Source organism: Haliotis asinina, chromosome 1, assembly GCF_037392515.1.
Source record: "Haliotis asinina isolate JCU_RB_2024 chromosome 1, JCU_Hal_asi_v2, whole genome shotgun sequence".
Taxonomy (NCBI): domain Eukaryota; kingdom Metazoa; phylum Mollusca; class Gastropoda; order Lepetellida; family Haliotidae; genus Haliotis; species Haliotis asinina.
The window spans coordinates 57230480-57254537 of NC_090280.1; the positions used below are offsets into that span (position 1 = coordinate 57230480).

General features: G+C 39.3%; 1 protein-coding gene across 5 annotated transcripts in view; it reads right to left on the reverse strand.

Moving 5' to 3' along the window:
- Positions 1-24058, reverse strand: part of LOC137294847 (ADP-ribose pyrophosphatase, mitochondrial-like) — a 49850-nt gene that overhangs the window by 25320 nt on the left and 472 nt on the right. Inside the window, exon 1 of one of the 5 annotated variants that reach the window (XM_067825995.1) lies at positions 650-723. The exons of 1 other annotated variant lie outside the window; for it this stretch is intronic. Coding sequence is in view for 1 of the 4 variants with exons in the window: in XM_067826013.1 (XP_067682114.1) it covers positions 456-470 (15 nt within the window). In the remaining 3 variants the exon portion in view is untranslated. Of the gene's footprint in view, positions 1-455; positions 724-24058 lie in introns of those variants that run through there. 3 more of the 5 variants (XM_067826005.1, XM_067826019.1, XM_067826013.1) reach the window with 3 other exon arrangements.

Here is a 24058-nt window from a genome sequence, read left to right on the forward strand (position 1 = left end):
TGTATATGATGTCCAGCACAATGAAAATTTATTTCATATTATGACATACTTTCAGTGAAAAAAGCACACACAAAATCTGACACACTGAATGATTTAGAATCTACAAATACAAACATGATTATACACCTGATATCGTTGATTAAGACTTGGTACATATAGTCAGGATGTTAAAAAAAACACCAATTACAGCTACATGCTGACTAAATATAGATTCTCGTCGATTCGAAAAGTAGATAGGCTATGATTATTATTCGAAAGCATCTGGGAACAACAGCACCTTAAAAGTGGGCGTGGCCACCAACGTGATTGCCAAATTATTCATGCGATCAATGAACAGAAAAGCGTCACCTAATGATTTAAAAACAGGATAATTAAAAAGTGAACGGAACATGTTGACAGTCACAGTAAACACATGCTGAAAAGACAATTCCTGATATCCACAGGATTAGACATACCACAGGAATTAACATCCACTAATCGTGTGATCACCTCAGGCGGTAGCGTCTCAATATTTCGTCCGGGCAACGGAATTGGGCACTTGTTTCATCAACTTATGATGCAACTGACGTCATGTAACTATCTTTTGTGTCAGGGCCTGTTACCAGATGCATATTAAACACGTGAACGAGACGACGTGACGCTCAATTACCTCAAAATCATGAAATCCTGCGCGATGCACAAACACGTTTAGAAGCAACAACAACCTTAGCACCTGACGTCATTCCACTTCCGATTACCAAAGGGAGGCTACTCCTTGTGATAGATTTTCTGCTTGCTCAGATCGTGGTGTTTTCTTTGAGCTCGAGTCATTTTCACTAAATGTTTTGTTTTGTTTTGCAACTGTATTAAGATCTGTATCACCTTTGAGCTTACTACGTCAACCAAACCACAAAATAACAGAATAGGGAAAAAGACGACAGTTTTCAAGTGCAATGTTTTATAAAATAAAATAACACATCCACTTCATCCACTTTTCAGGATCCGAAAAACAGAATCCAAGTACACTATCACTTATGACTGAATAATGGCCAATATGGCAAAATTCATAGGTGGATTAAATGACCCTGTGTTTACAATTTGCGTTTGTTTTGTGGTCGAAATTATTGGACGTGGATTGAAATATCTGAGAAAAATCACGTCAGCGCCGATTCCAACCACATTGGCTCACGATACCGTGCGTGTATGGGCAGTATGGCCGCAATCAGATACTGGACGCACTCAGCAATGTTCCAGTTATATGACGACGGTCCGTTATTAAATAATCGAGTCCTGACCCACAGAGAGCATATAATCCATTATATGGTGTCTGGGACCAGACATTCCAGTGATCAACAACATGAGCTTCGATCTGCGATGGCATGTGACAACTCAGACATACCAGCATACCTTAAGTAAATAGATATATCATATAACAGGTGGTCTTCCATCCAACTGTAGTTTGTTTGTTGTTTAAAACCGCACTCAGCAATATCCTAACTATCTGATGGTAGCCTAGCTCTTTATGGGTGAAAGTCTTTACAAATAGTGTTAAAGGTAAATCTGTACGCATCGGTATTAAACAACACGAAACTTGGTAGGTCCATTGGATTGTTTGTTGGGCATTCATTTATTGTCCTCCGCTATATATTCCGACAATATTCGGGAAATACCTGCCTGCGCGACCGCCCAGGACGGGTTATTTTCAACACGGACTGTCAGGTTCTCAAATTTACCTGCCCGACGGCCGCGTTAAAATTTAGACATGTATACGAAGATATTCATCAGTTTTATTTAATGATACCAAGTAAAATTAGCATAGTTTCTGTGGGCAGGTAACGTTTGGTCAGGGCATGCAAGTTTTACAACTAACCAGGCCTGTGGTCTGGTTGAAATATTTGGGAGTTTCATGTCCTGGAATATGACGCCGGACTGAAATTAATCTAGTCTGAACCTGTGAGTCTAGAGATTGATATCTTGAGCATCGATCTGCGCAACTGGGGTACCGTGTCATGCATCTACCTAATTAGCAAGCCCGCAACATTATTCATCCCATTATCTCCTCTTAAGACCAGAACCGGTTTCACGAAACAAACTGACCCTGATTTCAAGGCCGGATCTTCATGTTCGTTCACAGGAAGGAAAGGTTATGATTCTGATGCATTTGTTTCCCGTTTCATACAGTTCTTAGGATGGAGTGCTTGAAGCTTTTATCAACAGCCATTTTACAAAAATGGTAGGATAAATCGCAGTGGTAAAGGTCCTAAAATTGTCGGAACCCCTTTAGTCGTGTTGGCACGAACACAACAATTATACACCTCTGTACGTAATCTATATCATATCGAGAACATGTTCTGGGGATGAGATCATGCCTACAGATCAAGAACCAATTTCGACAATGACTAAAACAGCGGACAGGCATTTTTACTTTTAAACCATAACGTCCTACAAAGGTGCAAGCCTAATATATTTCAGTAGTTGTTAACATTCACTATTTTAAAAGAAAGTTTTTCATACTGCTTAACATATTTCAACAATGCCTTTTTATGGCCAAGTGTTTGATACATCACAGCCATGTATTCTGTAGGAAAGCTATTTCAGTGTCAATGAATATGTTTAAAGTGATCATTATAAATATTAGCTGTGATTTCTGGCCGGATTCGCGACAATGTGTCATTTGTGAAAGCTATTAGCCCCAAACCATTCAACTGTACAAGTACATATTTCAATAAACACTTCGGTCTGCATGGTGAGTATTGGATACTGTTTTCATGAATATATGCAAATGAGACAATATCAGTTTCCTACATGTGTTTCCTTTGTATACTGGCTAGGGACAGGATGTGAAATGTTTTTGTTACCAAACTAGTTAATTACTAAACTATCTATAGTCACACATACTATCACACAGTCTTTTGTTTCCACCATCCATTAATTGCTTTCAGAGTTTCAACAGTTACAATCCATCCTTAGTTACAGCCCTACAATTGGGATACAATGAGGTGTCTACAAAGTCAGACAGTCTGACCATCTGACCCCCAACTGTTTGCAACATAGGTTACTGTAGACCAATCATAACCCAGTAGCAATGATGAAGTGGATGAAGCACAATGGCGTTTGCCTTTGTGGCTGGCAGATGGTGTATCTTCCTCACCTTGGTTTAATTAATCAAGTAGCCTGGGTACTGGTGAGCTATCTGTGCTGCTGCCACGTCTAGGGTGCATAAGCACATTTGTCAGAAGTCACTGATATCACACATTGCCTAAATTTAGAGATATCATCTACACATGTGTGTAGTGATGTACAGCAAGCAGTTACTCCTTGGTTTGCTGATATGATGTATATTTCAGTACTAAGTCTGTTGACATTTGGCAAATGTTTCCTAACATTTCTACAATCTGTACAATTTGGTAACATGGGTTTGGAACATTAGTATTTCCTTTTAAATACCAACCCTCGAGATTCCTGGCAGTGATACCAGTCCCTGGCCATAAGGCTTCAAATCACAGTGCTCAAGAAGCCACAGTCACAAATACAATGACATTGTTTACATAAAGAATATTATATATCAAGATGGAAGGGGTAGGCAAACATAATGAGCCTCCAGGAGGCTCCAAAATATATGTGATATTTAGGATATGGTTTTGATACATGCTTTCTCCCTGAAGTACAGATTCAAGTACCTTGTTGGTGTTCACATCTACATTCTCTGAGTGAGATTCCTAATCACTACACACAAAACCAGTAATTTAAGTCAATTTAGCTCTCTCAGGCACAAAAATGAAAGTCTGACAGCTGGTAGTTTGGATCAAGTACTTTGTGTAACTAGGAAATAACAGCTGTTGTACCACTGGGCTAATCACTATATGACTGACCATTTTGGTGGGATGAGTGCGATATTGAGCCAACATCCATAGCTTTATCACTTATCTGGGCTATCTAGTAGACTCAAGTGTCACTGGAAAGGGTTCCTCTGCATAAACAGACACTGTTCTATATTTCATTTCATTGCCACTGGATGTGGTGAAAACTAGAAATAGGCCTCTGTAATACAGATTATAACAAACTGGTGAAAGAAACATTAGATTAAACTAAAGAAGAATTTGCTTTCGAAAATACTAGTGCAAGAGGGGGCAATGACCTCAGTCTTAAGCTAAGCAATCATGCTGAACTTTTTATGGAAATGTTCTTATATAAGTAAGAGGTAAATCTATTTCATTTTCATCATGTCTAAAAAATAACTGAAAATACAGGACAGCCAGCAAAAATATAAAGGCTTCTGAAGATGAACTTAGGGAAAACTTTCAAAGCAGTTATGATGAAATGTTTGCAAAATTATCTTAAAATGTGTTAGAACTATAGAGAATATTAAAAAGGAAGAAACGGGTAGACATTTAATATGTAGAATTCAATGGCATGAAGTAGGGGAAGAAAACTAAATACTTTTGTCATTTAGAAAACAGAAATTATACTAGTAAACTCATTAATTCTCTTATTAATGAACGGGAAGAACTTTTTATTGATCACGATTTTATCATAAACTCCCTGCTGCTGATAGAACCCAGGTTTAGATAGCTTTCCATTTGAATTTTTAAAAGGTTTTGCAATGACATAAAGTTTTGGGCATACAGATATGGCCATGAAGTCTTTGAAAAAGATCAATTATCATGTACCACCAACAGAGGTGTAAAAAGGTGTACTCCAAAAAGAAAACAATGACAAAACATACATATATGGAAAAAACAGACATCTACTCTCTCTCCTAAATACTCCCAAAACAAAATTATAGTTGCACACAGTTACTTGACACCCAAATGCTAACCATTTAATTGTGAATATTACTGATAAAATGGCATATCATAATATGGTGTAGAAAAAAGACGTGAGAAATGCATTTGTAGTCAATAACCCAACGTACCTGAGATATTTAGGTACACAGCATACATAGAATCTAGAAAACACATCGGCAAATTTACGCATTATTCAAGAATTACTAAAATAGGTGCAGTGAGTGAGTGAATTTAGTTTTACGCCACACTCAGCAATATTCCAGCTATATGGCGGCGGTCTGTAAATAATCGACTCTGGACCAGATAATCCAGTCATCAACAACATGAGCATCGATCTGGGAACCGATGACATGTGTCAACCAAGTCAGCGAGCCTGACTACCCGATCCCGTTAGTCGCCTCTTACGACAAGCATAGTCGCCTTTTATGGCAAGCGTGGGTTACAGAAGGCCTATTCTACCCCGGGACCTTCACGGGGGCAATAATGCCTATTTTGTTAAAGGCCTATGTATATTAACATATATAAACAGATGTCCGCGAATTTACATTACGCCAGTCGCCAGGATATATAAGTGCCCCGGAGTGTGCTCTACGTTCCAGCGTGTTCTACGCTAGATCTAGTCTACAGTTAGAACTTCATGCTGACTTATCAGTTATCTGGTTTAAAAATTCTTTCTGAGAACCTCCGATTGTCATGGGGACTGACTTAATCCAAATATATCGGATATATTGACACAGCTAATACTTTCATACAAATTAGTTGAAACTGAATAACAATATGTTGTACCTTTCATTTTGGTAGGAACAGGTCATTTCGAACTGTGTGTTGCTCCGTCACAAATGACGCCATAAACCGATACAAGGTCATAAAGGGCAAGTTACTCTTGATGTGGAATGAAAGAGTTCCTTCCCTTTGTGCTCAACGCCCTGAACACATGCTCTCAGGGGCGGATCCCATCCCCGCTGAAAAAATTCCACATTTGGACTAGCCAGACACACCAAAGGATTGAAAAATTGGAGATTACACTAGTACTGTGAAGCTTTTCGAGACGGGAGTAATCTCAAATCTGTATAGGCATGAATTGGTTTTAGGACACAAAATTGCGCAACTTTGTGTGAGCATCTTTATCATAGTTCGGGTTTCTTCGGGTGTCATATGTTACCTACATCGGGCATCGATCCCTGACATTCAGAGTGAGGTGTAACCAAGCCCTCCTATCATCCTCTGTTTCCGTTTCAATTAACGGACTCAAATGGACAACTTAAATCTTTAAAATAACCGCATGCTGTATGCGTTTGGACTAACACATATACTAACACATATACCAGTGTCTGAGGCAAACAGGCAATCATACTTCAGGCGGTCATTTAAGTGACGGATACATGAATTATTCAAGCCTTAAGAAAACTAGTTCAAATTATTATTCATGTTGTGTAGAGACTGGATGAAATATTTATTAGAATTAAACCATAATCTGATTATATGATATTCACAACGAATTCGATATTCATTGTACACCCGTTGAGTTCATGAACATGTATGACAACTAAAAACTACATGTATATTTTAACATAATGTTATTGATCGTGGAAGGTTTAATTTTTAGTGCTTATATTACGCCTGAAAGTCTCTTCATGTAACAATGTGGCGCAAAGACAATCAGGCACTTGCATTCTTTCAAGGGCGAATTTACAAAGATCTTTACAAGCAGTCGTGTCCTGCATCATATTTGGACACACAGGTAATCGATGAGGTCTTGTAAAGCATAAAAACAAAACCGAAAGAAAATAATTAAAAACGATGTTTAAGAAATACATGCTCTATCCCTTCGTGTAATGTAATAAAGGACACTTTAGCTCTGAACTGTTACAGCTGAAGTACGAGGACGCTTGCAGTAATATAGCTGCGTATCAAAAGTTTGTTCACTTCATAAATGGAACCGCTTTCACTACGTTTACATTTAGGCACCACTTTTAGTTTAATTCTAGTGTCTGTTTGTAAATGCTATTCGTAAATTATCCATGCAAATGAGTTTAAATTGTGTGATTTCATCATTGTTGTGCGTTTAAACAACGTAATAACAGCCTTGATACAGTATCGATATCCGACGTTGTAATTCAGGAGCGGCGATTAAGACAGAAAGGTGAGTTTTACTTTTCTTTCGTTATTATTCTTCTGTACTGACTTACTTAAACTATACTCAGAAAGACTGAACAGTCGCAAATTTCATTACATCATTTTTAGGCGTTTAAAGTCGTCGATGTTAGAAATATGACCTTTTTTGTTTAAAAATATAATACTTCGTTTCTGGAGATGCTCTTTGCCTTTGGTTTGAAACATTCGGTAAAACACATTTTCTCCATATTGAACTATCGTGATTTCTTTACAGAGTGAAAAAGGCAAAGAAATGAAACTGGACACATTTGGAACGAAGCAGGATTGTGACCCTGAGTGATGCAGAAAACAAATGGAGTACCTTTCAGAAGTTTATGGAAAGAGAATACAAGTGTGATGTCTCAGTTAAAGGTATGATCAAGTTGTGCAAGAAATACAAAGCATCTGCCCAGATTGAAGATTTGACAAGTGAGGCAGACCTCGATGTACGTCAAGACATGAACACCGAATAATCACGAAACTGTGTCTGAAGGGTGGATATGCTACATCAAACATTCTTCAGGGCTGACTTAAGCAGTCAATGTGTAAACAGGTTAATCGGATGACTATCTCACTTAGACTACAAAAAGTGGGGTTAAAATGTTTTGTCCCTGCCAGAAAACTCTTCTCAATAAGAAGCAAAGAAAACAGAGATTTTCATAAGCTAAACGGATCAAACATTTTCGGCTGCCGCAGTGGAACAAGATATTATTTTCTAGTGAATCTTCTAATGAAGTTTCCGTTGCTTCAGTAACCGAAGACGCATGAGAGTTCGACATTTCAGCTACAAACGTTACAAAACAACTTGTTTACAGAGCACTGTAAAGCACCCCCAACAAGTTCATATCTGGGGAATGATTTCCCACAACGGGCCAGGAGTTCTGAACATTGTTCCAGAAATATTGAATAGTGAACGATATCAACAAATTATCACACGTGTCACAACACGACCATGCCCTCCGTTTAAAACTGTCTACATCCGCCAACTATTGTATCTCCACGCACTGAAAGTGTGACATCAGATAACTAGAACGTATTTATTTCACTATGATGTTTTTGAAAACCATAAACGCTGACACCTAATTTTCGCCACATCATTTACTGCTTCCTGAAAAGATATTAACAGTACTTCGCATTCATCATATGTCAGTTGTTTTGAATACTAACACATAGGTAATTTGTTCACAGCAACATAATCTGATTTTTGTTGTGTTAGGTTCTATTAGAAGGTCGTCAGTATTTCAGGTGACATCGAGTGCAAGTCAACTACTGGACATATATACTTGAAAACTAACAACAACAACAACAAAAATAAATAAATAAATAAAAAATAAAAAATAAATAAAATAAATAAATAAAACCTCCAAAACATTGACACGCCCGCGTCGCGGCATACCGAAAGATGTTAAAATATGGTTCTTGTTGATCACAGTGTGGCGCTCGGCAATAATGGGTGCAACAGGACTCGTCAGCTCGGAGTTAATGTAATGTGTCTGTGTGTGGTATAAATGCTTAACTGCCCCGTGATATCTCAATGAGATGAAACTAGCTTAAACCTGGGCTAGTACAAGAATGCACGTGGTCATATGGGTGGAATGTTCTTAAGTGTGTCGTTATACGCTCATTTCACCTCACAAATGTTACTGAACAATACCAGACTAAAGACACCTCAGAGACACAGCAAACTTGAGGTTAAAACCACAGTTATCACTATTTATCAAATACACCACCACCGCCATTACTCGTTTGCTTTTAGCCATCATCAAACACAGGTGTACACTTTCTTTTATTCGTCAGTATCACCGACTTCAGTAATTTCATGATATTTTCAAGTGATCTCATTTGAAGATTAATCACTATCTAATTGATTATTTTTCTTATTACATCCACCTAGCGTGATTTATTTGAATAATAAATGACTTGGAAAAGAATATTCACTTTGCTGTTATTTATAAATGTAAATCATTCTAGCACTTTTAAACGCAGAATGAACGCTGTTCAACGAGCCAGTTCAAGATGTTTTACTTAGTCATGTGCCTCTAGGTAGTGAGATTTGGGAGAGGCAGTGATAAGTTTCTCTAATAACATCGAAGCAATTGAGTAACTTCTTTGAGAGGCATGTTTATAAGTTGGTGAATCGGATAAAGACAAAACTTTTTTTTTCATACAGCTTCTTGTATCGTTATCAAGCATACAAGACACAAGCATACAACGATACAAGAAGCTGTATCGAAACGTCGCTCCACCCAAGTAAAGAAGTTTCTCATCCATAAAGTTTTGTCACTATCTGAAGCAAATGGGTTTTGAAAACAAATACTTAATTCTGTAAACATGCAGCCATGGAGCTTGCACGAGAACCATCTCCAAATTTACGCAACAATGAACTTGTTGTCTATCGGGGTCATGAATGTATGTTGCTTCTTTTTCAAACCGACCTATCAGCAAACTTTCACCTAATTTATACGTTCATTATAAATTTAGGCCTGCGGTATGCACATTTAGGTGAATTTTTAAGCCACGTTATTCGGTAAAACTCATCAATAATTAACTGTAATTGTCGTCTCAGTGAAATCGCTTTATGATGGGACAGTATGGCAATCAAGAATGTGAGCATAGTCAATACCTCGAATCAATAGTCATTTGGGTATAACTCCGCGAAGGTTCGGGTTACAATATTGGCCTTCAGTAACCCATGCTTGTGGTAAGAGGAGACTAACGGCCCGGGTGGCCAGGCTCGCTGATTGGTTCACATATGTCATCGATTTTCAGTTGCGCAGATCGATGCTTATGCAGTTGATCACTGGAATGTCTGGTCCAGACTCTATTATTTACAGACCGCCGCCATATAGCTGAGATGTTGCTGAGTGCGGCGTAAAGTTAAACTCACTCACTAACATATAACTTACTCATTCGGCTAAGATCGTTCGTCAGTCACATGAAACATTTTTTTCATGTTGTTTTAAAAGATAATACAGACCCATATTTGTTTTTCATAAATATATGTTTGATTAACGTAAATGTCCGAAAGTTCAAAGCGAGATGTGACATTGCTGTCGGAAGGAGTAACGGAGGAAGCCGAGAGTTCAGAAATGCAACTCCGACGCATGAATATCCAGATATCGTTTGTAACAGCTCTTTCCCTCATTAACCGGCTGCACATTCGTATAGAATTACAAATTGTGAGGGTTGAATGATACGAGTGTAGGTGTCAGTGCAACCATACTGCACTTGACTTTATATGGTGGAAACAGCAGGAGTTTGATCACGTGGTCATCGAAGCAGACTGAAGAAACCAGTGATACATGTAATTATTGTCGAACAGAGGGAAAATTGATCCGCACCCTAAGTTCAATTCACTTCGTTTGTTGTTTAACGAAGTAGAAATTAATACATAAGTGAGTGAGTTTTACGTCACTTATAACAATATTCCAGCTATACCACAGCAGGTTGCATCAGATATGGGCATCACCCATTTTGCCCATGTATGAACAGAACCCCGGTCTTCGGCGATCTCGGGAGTAATTTTATACATAAAATCATTAAAACAACACGCTTAAAAATCATTATACATGCTTCCTTATATTAAATCATGAATTCCGCCGCTCACCAGTGGTCCTAAATTTATTTCTTTCAGTATCTTTGCTCCAAGTTAAGTCGTTGATATTTAACGATTAAAAGTTGATATTTAGCTCGACCAGTCGCAAGAGGCGACTCAGGGGATGAGATGGACAAGCTGGCTGTAACACATCTCATGATGTCAACCGCTGTGTCGTCCGATCCAGACTCGAGTTTTCACAGACTTCAGTCTTATCGCCGGAATATTGCTGAGCGTTAAACGACCAACTACCAAGTAGGATTTGATGTTAAGGTTCTGAAATCAAATGTGGTTATGTGATAGCGCTATACTGACAACCAGTGGCTAGGCATTATATCGATCTCGGCCATAAGGTCGAAATTCGACCCAAAATACGATGAGATAATGCTAATCAGAGAGCGAGTGAGCGTGTGATTTTAGGTTTACGCCGTTTTTGGCAATATTCCAGCAATATCACGGCGGGGAACACCAGAAAATGGGTTTAACACATTGTACCCATGTGGGGAATCGAACCCGGGTCTTCGGCGTGACGAGTGAACGCTTTAACCACTCGGCTACCCCACCACCCTGCTAATTAGAGAGATAAACAGTTGGGTTTAACAGTGATAAGAAACAATCCAGTGTGACCTATAATCTTAATACACACAACGTCCAGAGGTGAGTTCTCACCGAAAGAAAATTTGTTAATGCCTAAGTTTTAGTCATGTGATCTCACTATACAGTTTACCTTCTGGCCATCACAAAGTGTGGGTTATTCGTTCTTAGACGTGACTGAAACATTCATAATTGTAGATTATCATTGTTTGCTTTCTATAATTAATGACAGACGCATTATGGCACTAATTATTTGTAATGTTTATTTTGAAACTATGTACATATCACAATTAATAATTCCAAATTACAACAGCAGTTGTATATTTGCATTGTTAACGACTTGTATCTTGAGGTTCTTAAAAGGCATTAGAAGTTAGTTTTCAAGTAGAAGGCAAATACTATGGATGTCACAGGACTGACATTCTGGTCTGGTTTATCTCTTCGTGCCCTGCATTGTTGTATCCCTTCTAGGACAGCACGTAGTGAGTGATGTCACCACTATTCCAGCTATACGGGGTGGTCTGTAAATAATCGGGTTTGGACCAGACAATGGAGTGATCAACCGCATGAGCGATCTACGCAATAGGGATATCATGACATGTATCAAACAAGTCAGCGAACCTAACCACCCGATCCCGTTAGTCGCCTCTTACGACAAGCCCGGGTTACCGAAGATCAGTTCTAACTCAGATCTTCCCACGTGAATACAGCATGTAGAACATACCGTGACCAGACATATTTTGTCTTACACGAAACACCCAGGACCCACTAGAATGAGATCACTAACATTAATGTGTTCAGAATGTTTGACACTTGTATGTCAAGGTTGGTTCTAATTGTTGTTAACGCTGGTTTGTAAATAATGTTATGGGTTAGACAACCGAGTAATGAATAGCACGAGGTTTTGTTTGAACATTTTATTCTGCACTGCGTTAGTGGTTATTCAACTTATTAAAGCTCGCTCCCGACAGTTATATGAAAAAAGGAAATAGATAATGAATGAAGGCAAGAAATATAACACATGAATTGAAAGGTTTACTAAGTACAATTAATTTATGGACTTGTCTAACACTATTTGTAGTTATAGTTTGTGGCTAACTAAGGCTGGCGTACATAATGGTGTTAGTATCTGAACTTTTAGGATTTCAAAGCATTGGATCAAATCAAACCAGCAGTAGACATTACTTGCACATTTAAACAGAAATGATTGACATCTCCCACCAGAGCACCACAATGCAAAACTTTACTTTAAAATATATCAACACGAAAAAGATCAGAATTTATTTAGTGAGTAGAATATCAGTATTCATTTCACTAAATAGGAAATATTTACGAATTTCATCATTTTCCCCAGATTATTTGAATTTAAATGATGGAAATAAATTAGTTCAGTTTACCGTGGAGGGGCAATTATTCAATTAACAAACATATTCATAGATAATAACTTTTGAAGAATTGTGGTTCGAAACATTGGAATTACCAAATTAGACATGTTCCACATATTGTGAGTATCACCGGTATCGACCTAGGTATCTAGGCCACGGTGACCTAATGACCAATGAGCAAGCTGGGCCTGGATTCAGTTCAGTTTGTCGCCGCTTACGACAAGCATGGGTTGCTGAAGACCAGTTGTAATGCTTCTCTTCGAATATTTGTTTTTGTCACTGACATGAAAAAAAAACCCGGATCGAGTGACCAAACGAATTATATTTCATGTGCATAATATCATGGATGATGAATGATGATGAAATGTAAATATGAAATCAATAATAACTTGTCAAGATAAGAAATGCCACATGCTGTTGCACAATGAATGGTTGCAAGACATGTCCGCAGTTGGATCAGTGTCTCCTTTATTCGAGGTAGTCGGATATTCAAACGAGGCCGTATTCCATCAAATACTTCAATCAAGCATATGACTGCATGTGACAAGCATCCGCTGAAACTGATCCACGCCAATTCAAGTTCGGGTCATTTCCAATCTCTTTTTGTCCCATGTGTTACTCAGATAAGGTACCTCTCGCAGCAAAGATGTCTCATCTTAATGAGATTATGGTTCATCCCATCACAATGCTATCAGCATAGCTTGCTACGAGCATCACCCAGCGGTATCAACTGCACAGTACACAATGTACATGTACTGAAACACAAGGCCGATCAATGTATGCAATGCCTATAACGTGGTCAGATGTAACATATGTTACATATGGGGTTACATATGGGGTTACACTTTCGCAGTCAAGTATACATGTTAGTGCTTTTTTTCTGGTTGAGTCAGATCCGGGAATCAAAACCCGACCCTCAGCACACAAAGTCAGTGATCTAACATACTCAGCCAGTGTAAATCAGGACAAGTAGTCCTAAGGGCCTAGATTTCCGAAGTTCTCTTAGCGCTAAGATAGTCTTAAGTTAATGTTAATGCTTGACACTTACGACTACCTTAGCGCTAGGAGAACTTCGAACATCTAGGCCCAGGAGAGTAGGTTCCAAGCAACATGGATTTGTACGGGTTAAGCATTAACGTGCTTGGAACCTACTGTCCGGGGCCTAGATTTTCGAAGCTCACTTAGCGCTAAGATAGTCTTAAGTTAATGTTAAAGTTAATCTGGGCCTAGATGTTCGAACTTTCTTGGTGCTAAGATAGTCGTAAGTGCCATACATTAACTTACCTAACGAATATCTTACCGCTGTGAGAACTTCGAAAATGTAGGCTCTGATTCACAAAGCGTTCGTAGCTCTACGAATTGGAATGACTGTGTAGTTTGTCGTAGGATTACGAAAGACGTAGTGCTACGAATGCCATGTGAATTGCGTGTTTTGTGTAGCCCCTATATCATTTATTACAGACTGCAGGCGAATAGATATATAGGAACTGCAATGGAAGGCGTGCAACATGCCCACACGCATTTGATGAACAAACAAAACGTTACGGGTTCCAGTACAAATATAACTCTGACCAACCCATTGCGTTTCGTTTCCGGGTCTGACATGGTATTCAGCAACCCATTACTTCTCGTAACAGTTGCCCGAATAGGTCGGGTGACAGGCTTCTTGTTCCTGTTGATCCTAGTCATCCCATCCGAATTGAGTGGATAGATCCCCTTGATATCAGTCACTGGATTATCTGGTCCAAATTCACTCTGTCGTACACTGCTCGTTTATTATTTAACGCACCACACAGTAATATTCCATGGCGGCGGTCTGTAAATATGGGGTCTGGACCAGACAAGCCAGTGATCAACACCACGAACACTTCTACACCCGCGTTCAGTATTCCCAAGTGGTGCGTTAGTCAACCAGTACATAATCAACATGTGCAAACCGACAGTGTCTGATGCCCTGCAGTGTAGTACGTCAGTAAGAGTGGATGTCGTTTAATGCGGAGTCAGATATATTCTGTCTGTATTACTAAGGAGTGAGTGAGTTTAGATTTACGACTCCCTAAGCAATATTCCAGCTATATGGCGGCAAATACATAATCGAGTCTTGGCGAAACAAAACAACTGCCTGAATTCATATGCAACGTTCTACACCACTTTGACATGATGTCACGCGATGTCACACAATCAGCCTTGTCACAGACCATGCCCACAGCGGCATCTGTCCTTCTTTCAGGTAGGAAAACAGGTAAATTACAAAAGCAATTTTGTTTTGTAGTCCAACACTTCATTCAATTATTATTTGTTTTGTTTATTTTGAATTGATGGTGTTGCTGGGCAACGGGTGATTTGTGTTTCAGCGTTATCTTCCATGACAGGAAATACGCAGACCGTGATTGAAGTACTGTGTAGTCGTAAATCTTGTCTTGTTGAATGTCTATGTACGCTGCAGTCGACTGAGATACGATCTCTGTGCTCAATGTTTTAGGACTTGTCTGAGTGCTTAGTTTTACGCCGCTTTGAGCAATACAAGCTAGAGTTATAACGAACTAGAATTAGTGGTCGTTTAAGTTCACCATATCCGTATTGTAATTTGCTGTATTTCTTAAAGAGACGGTTTGCGGTAGAGTAACTAACTGTGAGTGAGTAAGTGAGTGAGTGAGTGAGTGAGTGAGTGAGCGATAAAATAGCCAGCAGTGAGTGAGCGAGTGAGTGTGTTTGCGTCGCTCTTGGCAATATTCCAGCAATATCATGGCGGGGGACAACAGAAACGGGTTTCACACATTGTACTCCTGTGGGGAATCGAACTCGGGTCTTCGGCGTGACGCCTTAACAACTAGGCTATGCCGCCGCCTCAGGACTTGTCTGATGACTGATGGCATGTTTGTACCACGATGGAGCGAACCATACCTCTGTTCTCAATCATTACACAGTCTAAGCAAACTTAATCTCAGTATTTTTACACTCCTCTACTGAGACTCAATAGGTGAGTGTAAGGAATAATACTGAGACTAAGTGATCAAACATCGCCATTACAGGGCCTAGAATTTCGGAGCTCTCATAGCGCCAAGGCCATAACTGACATACATTAACACTTAGCATTAAGAAAGCTTCGAGAATCAAGGACCTAACCTCCCTGATATACCACCTGCCCATCGTCTGATTATGAGTAAAGGTTCAGGGATTGAAACGGGATTTTAAAGTTACATTTATGATTAATTCCCATTTAATGGATTTAGCTCATGTTTACATCGATCCTATATCCCGGCACGCTATACGAACCCAAACAGAGCTTTTGTATCCCCTTAAATGCTTGGCATCAGGAAGATCCGGCATGAAGATCCGGCTTAGAGCTGGTCTTCAGCAACACATGCTTGTCGACTAACGGGATCGGGTGGTCAGGTTAGCTGACTTGGTTGACACATATCATCGGTTCCCAACTGCGCAGATCGATACTCATGTTTTTGTTCACTGAACTGTCTGATCCAGACTCGATAATTTACAGACTGCTGCCACACAGCTGGAATATTGCTGAGTGCGGCGTAAAACTAAATTCACCCACTCACTCGGCGTCGGGCAGGTTAAAACCAAATTATCATACATTAACTCCTTTTTGAACGACGCTGCCAAGGATCAAATAGCGACCATATGCCTCCTAGATCCCCAACCGTCCACCCCAGACCCCTCCTCCCCGTTTTGACCTTACAAAAACTTTCAGTAGCTTTCCAAACCTGTTACCGCTCATACCGTTTCACAATATCATCACCTTATTTGCACACGAGTCCACTTTAACGCCATAATTGAAATGCTATATCGATGCAAAGCGCTCCATTTCACAAAATAACAGTTAATATTCATAGAGCTGTATGTGATATTCGGTGTATAAACCTACCTTATTGATTCAAGGGATCATACATATTAATGACGGACAGCCAAGGGGATGTTATGAAAACATGCCTGACGTTTTACACATGCAAGACATACAAATTCTAATCAGTATATATTACATATTGTATCATAATTTCCTCATCCGTGATGTCGATGCTGTGACAGCTGTGACGTCTGCGAAACTGCCCACAAAAAACGTGAGGTACCTTTTTAAATCACAATATTGTCGGAACATGTATGTGTGTATGTGTGTATGTGTGTATGTGTGTGTTAAATTTTGAATAGTTGATGTTGACAGTTGTATACCGAATGATATATAATCTATAATGACTGACTGAATGTAGTTTTAAGCCGCTGTTAGCAATATCCCAGCAATATCACGGCGGGGGACACCAGAAATGGGCTTCACACATTGTACCCGTGTAAGAAATCGAACCCGGGTCTTCGGTGTGACGAGTGGACGCTGTAAGTACTAGGCTACCCCACCGTCCTTATTACACCTATAACAGTGTTTGTGGAACCATTATATAGAAGCCAAATAAATGTCAATAAGTCGATAATGAGCATGACGTTAATGTATACGTCAGTGACCAAGCACGTCGACACGTCGATTGGTATATGTAAACCAAAATACACCTGCATTAAGAGACAGGCTCAGGCAATCACACATTTTCAAAAGCCCCCTTTTCCATCTTTTATTAACAGTATCTGTTAACGGACAGCTGTTGCAAAACGGCTTTTTTCTGAACGTAATTAAATATGACTTTGAAATTAAGTTTTTGTAATGGGTTTAATCTTTTAAAAACATATCATTGCTGAATGGATTTGCTGGTCAGTAATAGGTCAGTATTTAGGATGCAATTATTTACGAAACGTTCTGGCTTGGGATGAAATTTGAGTTAGGCCAGTAAGTCGTTTCCAAAGTGAAGGCCTGGACACCGTGCGCGAGCACCAGCAATTTTGAAATAATTGCCTAATTAAAAATGCTGTTTTAATATTCTTGCAATTATTTAAACTGTTGTAATTCAAGTGAAACGCACCTGTCTCAGATGTGTGGTAGTTGAAAGGGTATCTTTAAAGATTGTACTGACACCGTTGCAAATCCACACGTTATTGTATAAAACCCAGAATCTTGGTATATCTTTGCCTTCGTGTAAGAAGCGGTTTTCAGACCTGATATTTTTGGTTGTGGTTAATGCCAAACTCGACAATGCAGTATACTACGTTTGTGACGGACTGAAATAGACCATAATCGTATACTGAACAGTATAAAACAAACGTTAACCCATTTTGGCTAATACGTACAACAAGGGACCGGCACCATAACATTCGACATATCGGTTACTTCGATATAAGTTTGTCCGTTGTGCACGTACTTTGCTGTAATACCATATATAAGTATTGTAGCAGACAAACTCACTCAAAATTTGCATTCCAGGAATCCGAAAAACTGTGTTTTACGATAGTCTGCATGTAAGTAGTACTTTAAGTGAAAGCTATTATAAGCCGTCCGGACGCGCCGACACATAATCAAGCAGGTGACTAAGACCATGTGATGTGAGTGAGTTGGGCTTTATGCCGCTTTTTTCGATATATCACGGCGGGGACACCGGAAATGGGCTTCGCACATCGCAGCCATGTGACATTCGAACCCAGTTCTCCTGCTAGACCGTCGGGCGTTTAAACAACAAGATTAACCTGTAACATGAGTTTGCCTATTTGGATGAGCTGATCGATTTAAAACTAACGGTTATTAGGAAGACTTTACATCATCCATGATTTCCAGTGATCCTATAATATACTGGACACAATACGTTAGGGATATTGGTATTTTTATGACTGATATTTTATCAGTGTGTGAATGAACAAATATATCATCAGTCATAATTTCAAAATTTACATATGTCTCTAACTATTTTTGTCTAGTATATATTTCTCCTTGCCATTTTCACGTTTTAGTCCCATCATATCTATTAAGTAGACTGTCGAGCTTTTGTCAATATTTGATACAATTTATCCATTTTGTTTATCTAAGTTATATGATTCTGCAAACAGCCCAAGGGTCATGGTGACCATGTTTGGGTTATACAGATTTTCATGCATTTCATATGACATTAAAACGTCATTTCTGTGAGATAATCCATAGATAACGGTGATTAACTCTATTATTGTTGTATCATACGTCATTAAGTGCACGTAGCATGCGAGGATTCTGTGCATCCATACTGGGAGCTCATCTGGCAGAGAGCACGGGGACAACATGGGGCAAATCAATGTTTATAAACCTCAACAAGACGTGGTCCAATTTAAAAACATCACGGGAATAGAATGGGGGCTGCATTCTGGCCAGCTGGGAACCCAAGCAATGTTTTTTCAGGGATTTGTATTAGCTTTTCAAGCCAAACAATTTGTTTATCTGAAATGAGATAAAATAAGCCTGTGTATGATAGAACTACGTAAATATGAAGATATACTAGGCATTCCTATGTATAGGAGATACCACAGCCCGATGAGCATCGATCTGCGCAGTTGGGAACTCACGACATGTGTCAACCAAGTCAGCACGTCTGACCACCCGATCCCGTTAGTCGACTCTTACGACAAGCACAGTCGTCTTTTATGGCAAGCATTGGCTGGTGAAGGCTTATTCTACCCCAGGCCTTCACGTATGCTTCATCTACGTAAGGGAAAGAAGCTTACGCATGAGGCATTTGTCCCTGCGAATGAGATACAGTACATATTCCTACGTAAGAGGAAACTCAGTCCTGTGTAAAAACTTACGCATGAGGTAAAATTAATATCCCTACGTATAACGTATAGGTAGGAGGTAAAACAGGTCTATTTGATGGACACGGCAACACTACGTGCATGCAGGATATGTAAAAAGCCCATTCATCATCCAAAACTGTTACACGGGAGATATCGCTTGTGTGAGATCATACGATATCTCCTAGGACATATCACTTTGACAGTAGATTTTGCACAGTGCCCTGACAATGGTATGACGTCATGAACTCGATGACGTCACAGTGCTATGACATCGTTGCACTGCAAATCTAATGCCAGTGCTGTGTTCAGAGATGTACATTTTTCACTGAAAACCAATGAAGAATGATTTTGCATGATAAATAGAATCTCACCCTCGTGTCTACTGATATCAATTATATCAACACTCGTTGATAAAGGAAAAAATATCCTCGGCAAACCTGGGATATTTGTTACTCGTCAACTCGTGTATATATTTGATATCAGTAGACACGAGGGTGAGATTCTCCATGTGTCATAAGACCTACATAGGACATGTAACAGCTGAGTCTACACTTTGAGATAAAACAAATATTCGTAGGAGACCCAAGAGTTCTACGTTCTAGTATGTGGATATAACTACTCTTTCACGATACCATGCCCACGACTGAAATTCTTCCGCGGTGTTCAATGGCAAAAATACCACCCAACAACAACACAACAACAACAAAACACCAAAAAAACCCCCAAAACTCCCGAAGGAAATGCATTCAGAAGAGTATTCAGTTATTCAGTTTGACGTAAATGCTAAGACCAAAGTCCTAAACTATCTTTTGTACAGGATATCTAAAAATGTACGTGCAGATAAGATAAAGTTGTAACACGGGCCCCATAGGACCTTTTTAAAGTTCTGGTAATCGCTATGTCTACATTCACTGAATTTAGAGTTCACTGAACATTGCCGTTTTCTTCGTATTAAGGGACGATGACAGTCTTCAATGCGGCCACATCTTGTTGCAGCTAGTTAGACTAACAGCTAGTTTCTGAAATGAACATATTTTACTGAAAACAACGTTCATAGTGAAAAAAATAATATAATGAAAAGGAGCCCTGAGACTTTCTTCATTTTCAGATTTTCTAGACTAACGTGGGTTTTCCTGGATATTTATACTTCAGGGTCTGTACGACAGACTGCCTCCCTTATATACGCCAGAACCTAGCTAATAGCTATGTTTGTAGTTTTGGCACTATACCCATGCTCATGGTTCTCACAAAATGCAACGCCTAAGACCTGCATCACTTCGGATTTTAGCTTGGTGGTTAAAGCATTTGCTCCTCACGCCGAAGACCCAGGTTCAATTCCCTACATGGGCACATTGTGTGAAACCCATTCCTGGTGTCCCCTGCCGTGAGGTCGCTAGAATATTGCGTAAAACCACGCTCACTAAATCCCCACCAACTTGACATACCGTAAAATAACCCCAAGAGATTTGCAAGAGGCGTATAACAAAACTCGCTCACTATGTGGAAACCACGCAGAAGACACAGCACTATGCCCCCTGCTTGTCCTTTTATTAACACCCCTAAACAGTCTTACCTCAAACACAGATGCACCTAAGTTGCAATTGTGGATACATGAGTGAGTGAGTGATAATAAGTGAGAGAGTTTAGTTTTACACCGCTTTTAGAAATATTCAGCAATATCAACTGACCCCATTGCCCCCGTCAGGTCAAGGGTCAAGCGTGACGGTACTAAATGGCACATGTAACACTTTCCCCAAAACGCTTACCAACTGGCAAATATAACGGAATGGGTTCCTACAAAAATCCTGCCATTTGTGAAAAATGGGGAACTCTCCCTGTGTATGAAAATGATGGATGTCTGGAGCAATGAGGCTTCATCGTCATCAATAGTAATCTACTTAACGAGGTGATGGAAGTGATCATCGACTGCTGAGCTGTCTGGCTTTTCTAATCAATGATCTAATATTATCCTTAAACGACTCTTTATTAGTGCACACTCAGCAAATATTTTTGGAAGCCGAAGCGTTACTAGTCAACGTATACAATGAAAAAATGTGGCAGCAGGATTTTAGGTACCTCGTTTATGTACAGTGTTTGGTGTTAAATATATATCAGAGGTGTCAAATCATTGAAACATGGGTAGGTTTTAATTATCTCTCAATGAATCCGTGAAGATTCGGGATAGAAGTGACGGGATCGAGTAGTCATATTCTATCCTTCCACATCCATGTTGTGTTGCTTGGTAGTCATGATATCAATCACTGGATTGTGTGGTGCAGTCTGGATTACAGTCTGACACCATAAAGCTGGAAAATTGCTGAGTGTAGATTGACATTTTAAAAAATCCATATCACTGCTGATATGAATGTATTCAGATTCTGCTGGTTTATGCTGCTGTAAACACCCAGTATCTTTAAACCCGATGGCGTGAATATTCCTCAGCTGTTATCTCCTATATATAATCATAAAACATAAATATGCATTAAACATGCAACATGTGTGTGGATTAAACAGGATACTGTCCTGTGACCAGACCAGATAAAAACAATCAGCAATCAAACCTATCAGACTTGTTTGACAAGTGTCATAGACTCATAGTATCCCAGTTATAATTGCGTAGATCGATGCTCATGATGTTGATTACTGGGTTGTCGGGTCCAGACGCGATTATTTACAGACCGGCGCAATACTTCCTGTTTGACAAAATTTGCCCCGTTTGTAGTCCCCCTCAGTCTACAGTCCCAACATGCCGAAGGCATATCGACCAGCATTGTTTAATTACAATACGACATCTCCCATGCCATTCTGCTGTCGCAATGTCGTTGTTGTTTAGAACCAGCACTATGAACGCTTACAATGGAGTTTACGCCGCCCTGATTACTACACAATATTTCTAGGTGGCACATGTGGCTTTCAAGTACAGACATCAATCAGGTGTCGTGATCCCATCTGACCAGCCAATGCACCAAGGACGTCAAGTTCAGTGTAGTGAGTGAGTGAGTGAGTGGGTGAGTTGGTGAGTGGGTGGGTTCACACGTAGCAATATGTATTACTGCGGAGGATGGATGACATTAGCAATAGACTTCAAATATTTTGCCCATGTCTCGAATCAGTGAATTTCATAATAATAACAATCCAAATAATCATATTAAAAAGTTGATTTTTTTCTCACTTGGTTGAGATATGGATGTAATTCAATACTGGTGAGAATATACGTATTATGCATTAAACTAAACCTTGTGAGATTTAAAACATTTCACATTTATTGTAATTTGCAGAATTTATACTTCTTTCGTATTACGAATACATTTGGTAATATGATCAATACAGAACATTCCAGATTAGCAACAACGTTTTTAAATTTTTTTTTGGTAATTGCTAGAATATGATATGTACTTTGTATTATGAGTGATAACATTTATGGGATCGGGTGGCCAGGCTCGCTGACTTGGTTGACACATGTCATTGGTTCCCAATTGCGCAGATCGATGCTCACGTTGTTGATCACTGGATTGTCTGGTCCAGACTCGATTATTTACAGACCGTCGCCATATAGCTGGAATATTGCTGAGTGTGGCGTAAAACTAAACACACTCACTCGCTCACTTTAACTATAGTAATTCTCCTTACCCTGCTTGGTGTTAGGCATTGTGGGATAATGCAAGGACTGGTCGTCTTGCAGCCAGTATACTATATGTGAGCGGGGCATCCATGTTAAATAGCAGCATTATCTCAATAGGCAAGCAGCTTATAACCGGAAATAGTCCATACAACCACGTCACTGTTGCAGCGCATTAATTTTAATGGCGACATTAAACCCAGTTTCACCTCACCTGATCTTTGTATCAATTAAATATATATCAGAATCGACCCCGAAACTATGGCAGGGTGTTCTGACCACACGCATCATGGTCTTTGGTGTACATGTGTATGTATTCTCAATATTTATTGATGCCATATTGATAGGGAGGTAAGAACACCGGAGAGTATGGTTATCAACAGGTTCATTAGTAATTCATTTTGAATCATAGCCAAAATAAAGAACCATTTGATCTTTAGGAGAGTGTGGGATATTTTTTCAAAGAATGGTGTATAAAACAATGCCACCGAAACGAATAATTTGTTTTTGCCGTAGTAAAACAATTGTATACTTTGTTTGCTGTGGTCAAAAGAGACTTAAAAAGAGACAAAAACAAAATAATAATCTGAAAAGTGTAAGTTTCGTGAAACAGTGAAATGAGTGAAACAGTGAAACAGTCAATAATTTGTTGGTTATAACTTGAAAACCTTCCAAAATTGTACACGCACTCATGCACACACGCACACACGCACACAGACACTCTGAGAGAGAGTTTAGTTTTACGCAGCTTTTGGCTCTGTTCCAGCAATATCACGCCCAGCACACCAAAAATGGGCTTCACACATTGTACCCATGCAGGGAATTGAACCCGGGTCGAATCCTATGGAATGAATGCTCTCTCCGTCCGAACTTCCCGTCCCAGAAAAGCTCCAAGTCCCCCTTCTCCTGTGCATATTTAGCCTTGATTATTCCGTATGAGGTTTGGTATGTTGTAATTTTTATTAAATTATTCAACGAACATCATATTTTAGTAACACGATCTGTTGAATGATTTATGATGGCAGCTACTGTTCCCAGTCGACAATCTGTAACCCGGGAAACGATCAACGGGTTTACTAATATTTCGTTATGTTTGCGGTATATAAAAAGCATTGATTTTATCTGATTTCATGTGTAAAATATGAAACCACATGTATGTTTACCAACATTCCTGAGTCTTTAGGGACGAGGTTAACCATATGGCTAATTAATATGCGTTGTGCGGAAGCTGTATTTCAAACACGGAGTTGATTTGATTTAATGTCTAGAATATAAAACTCTGTTACACATGACT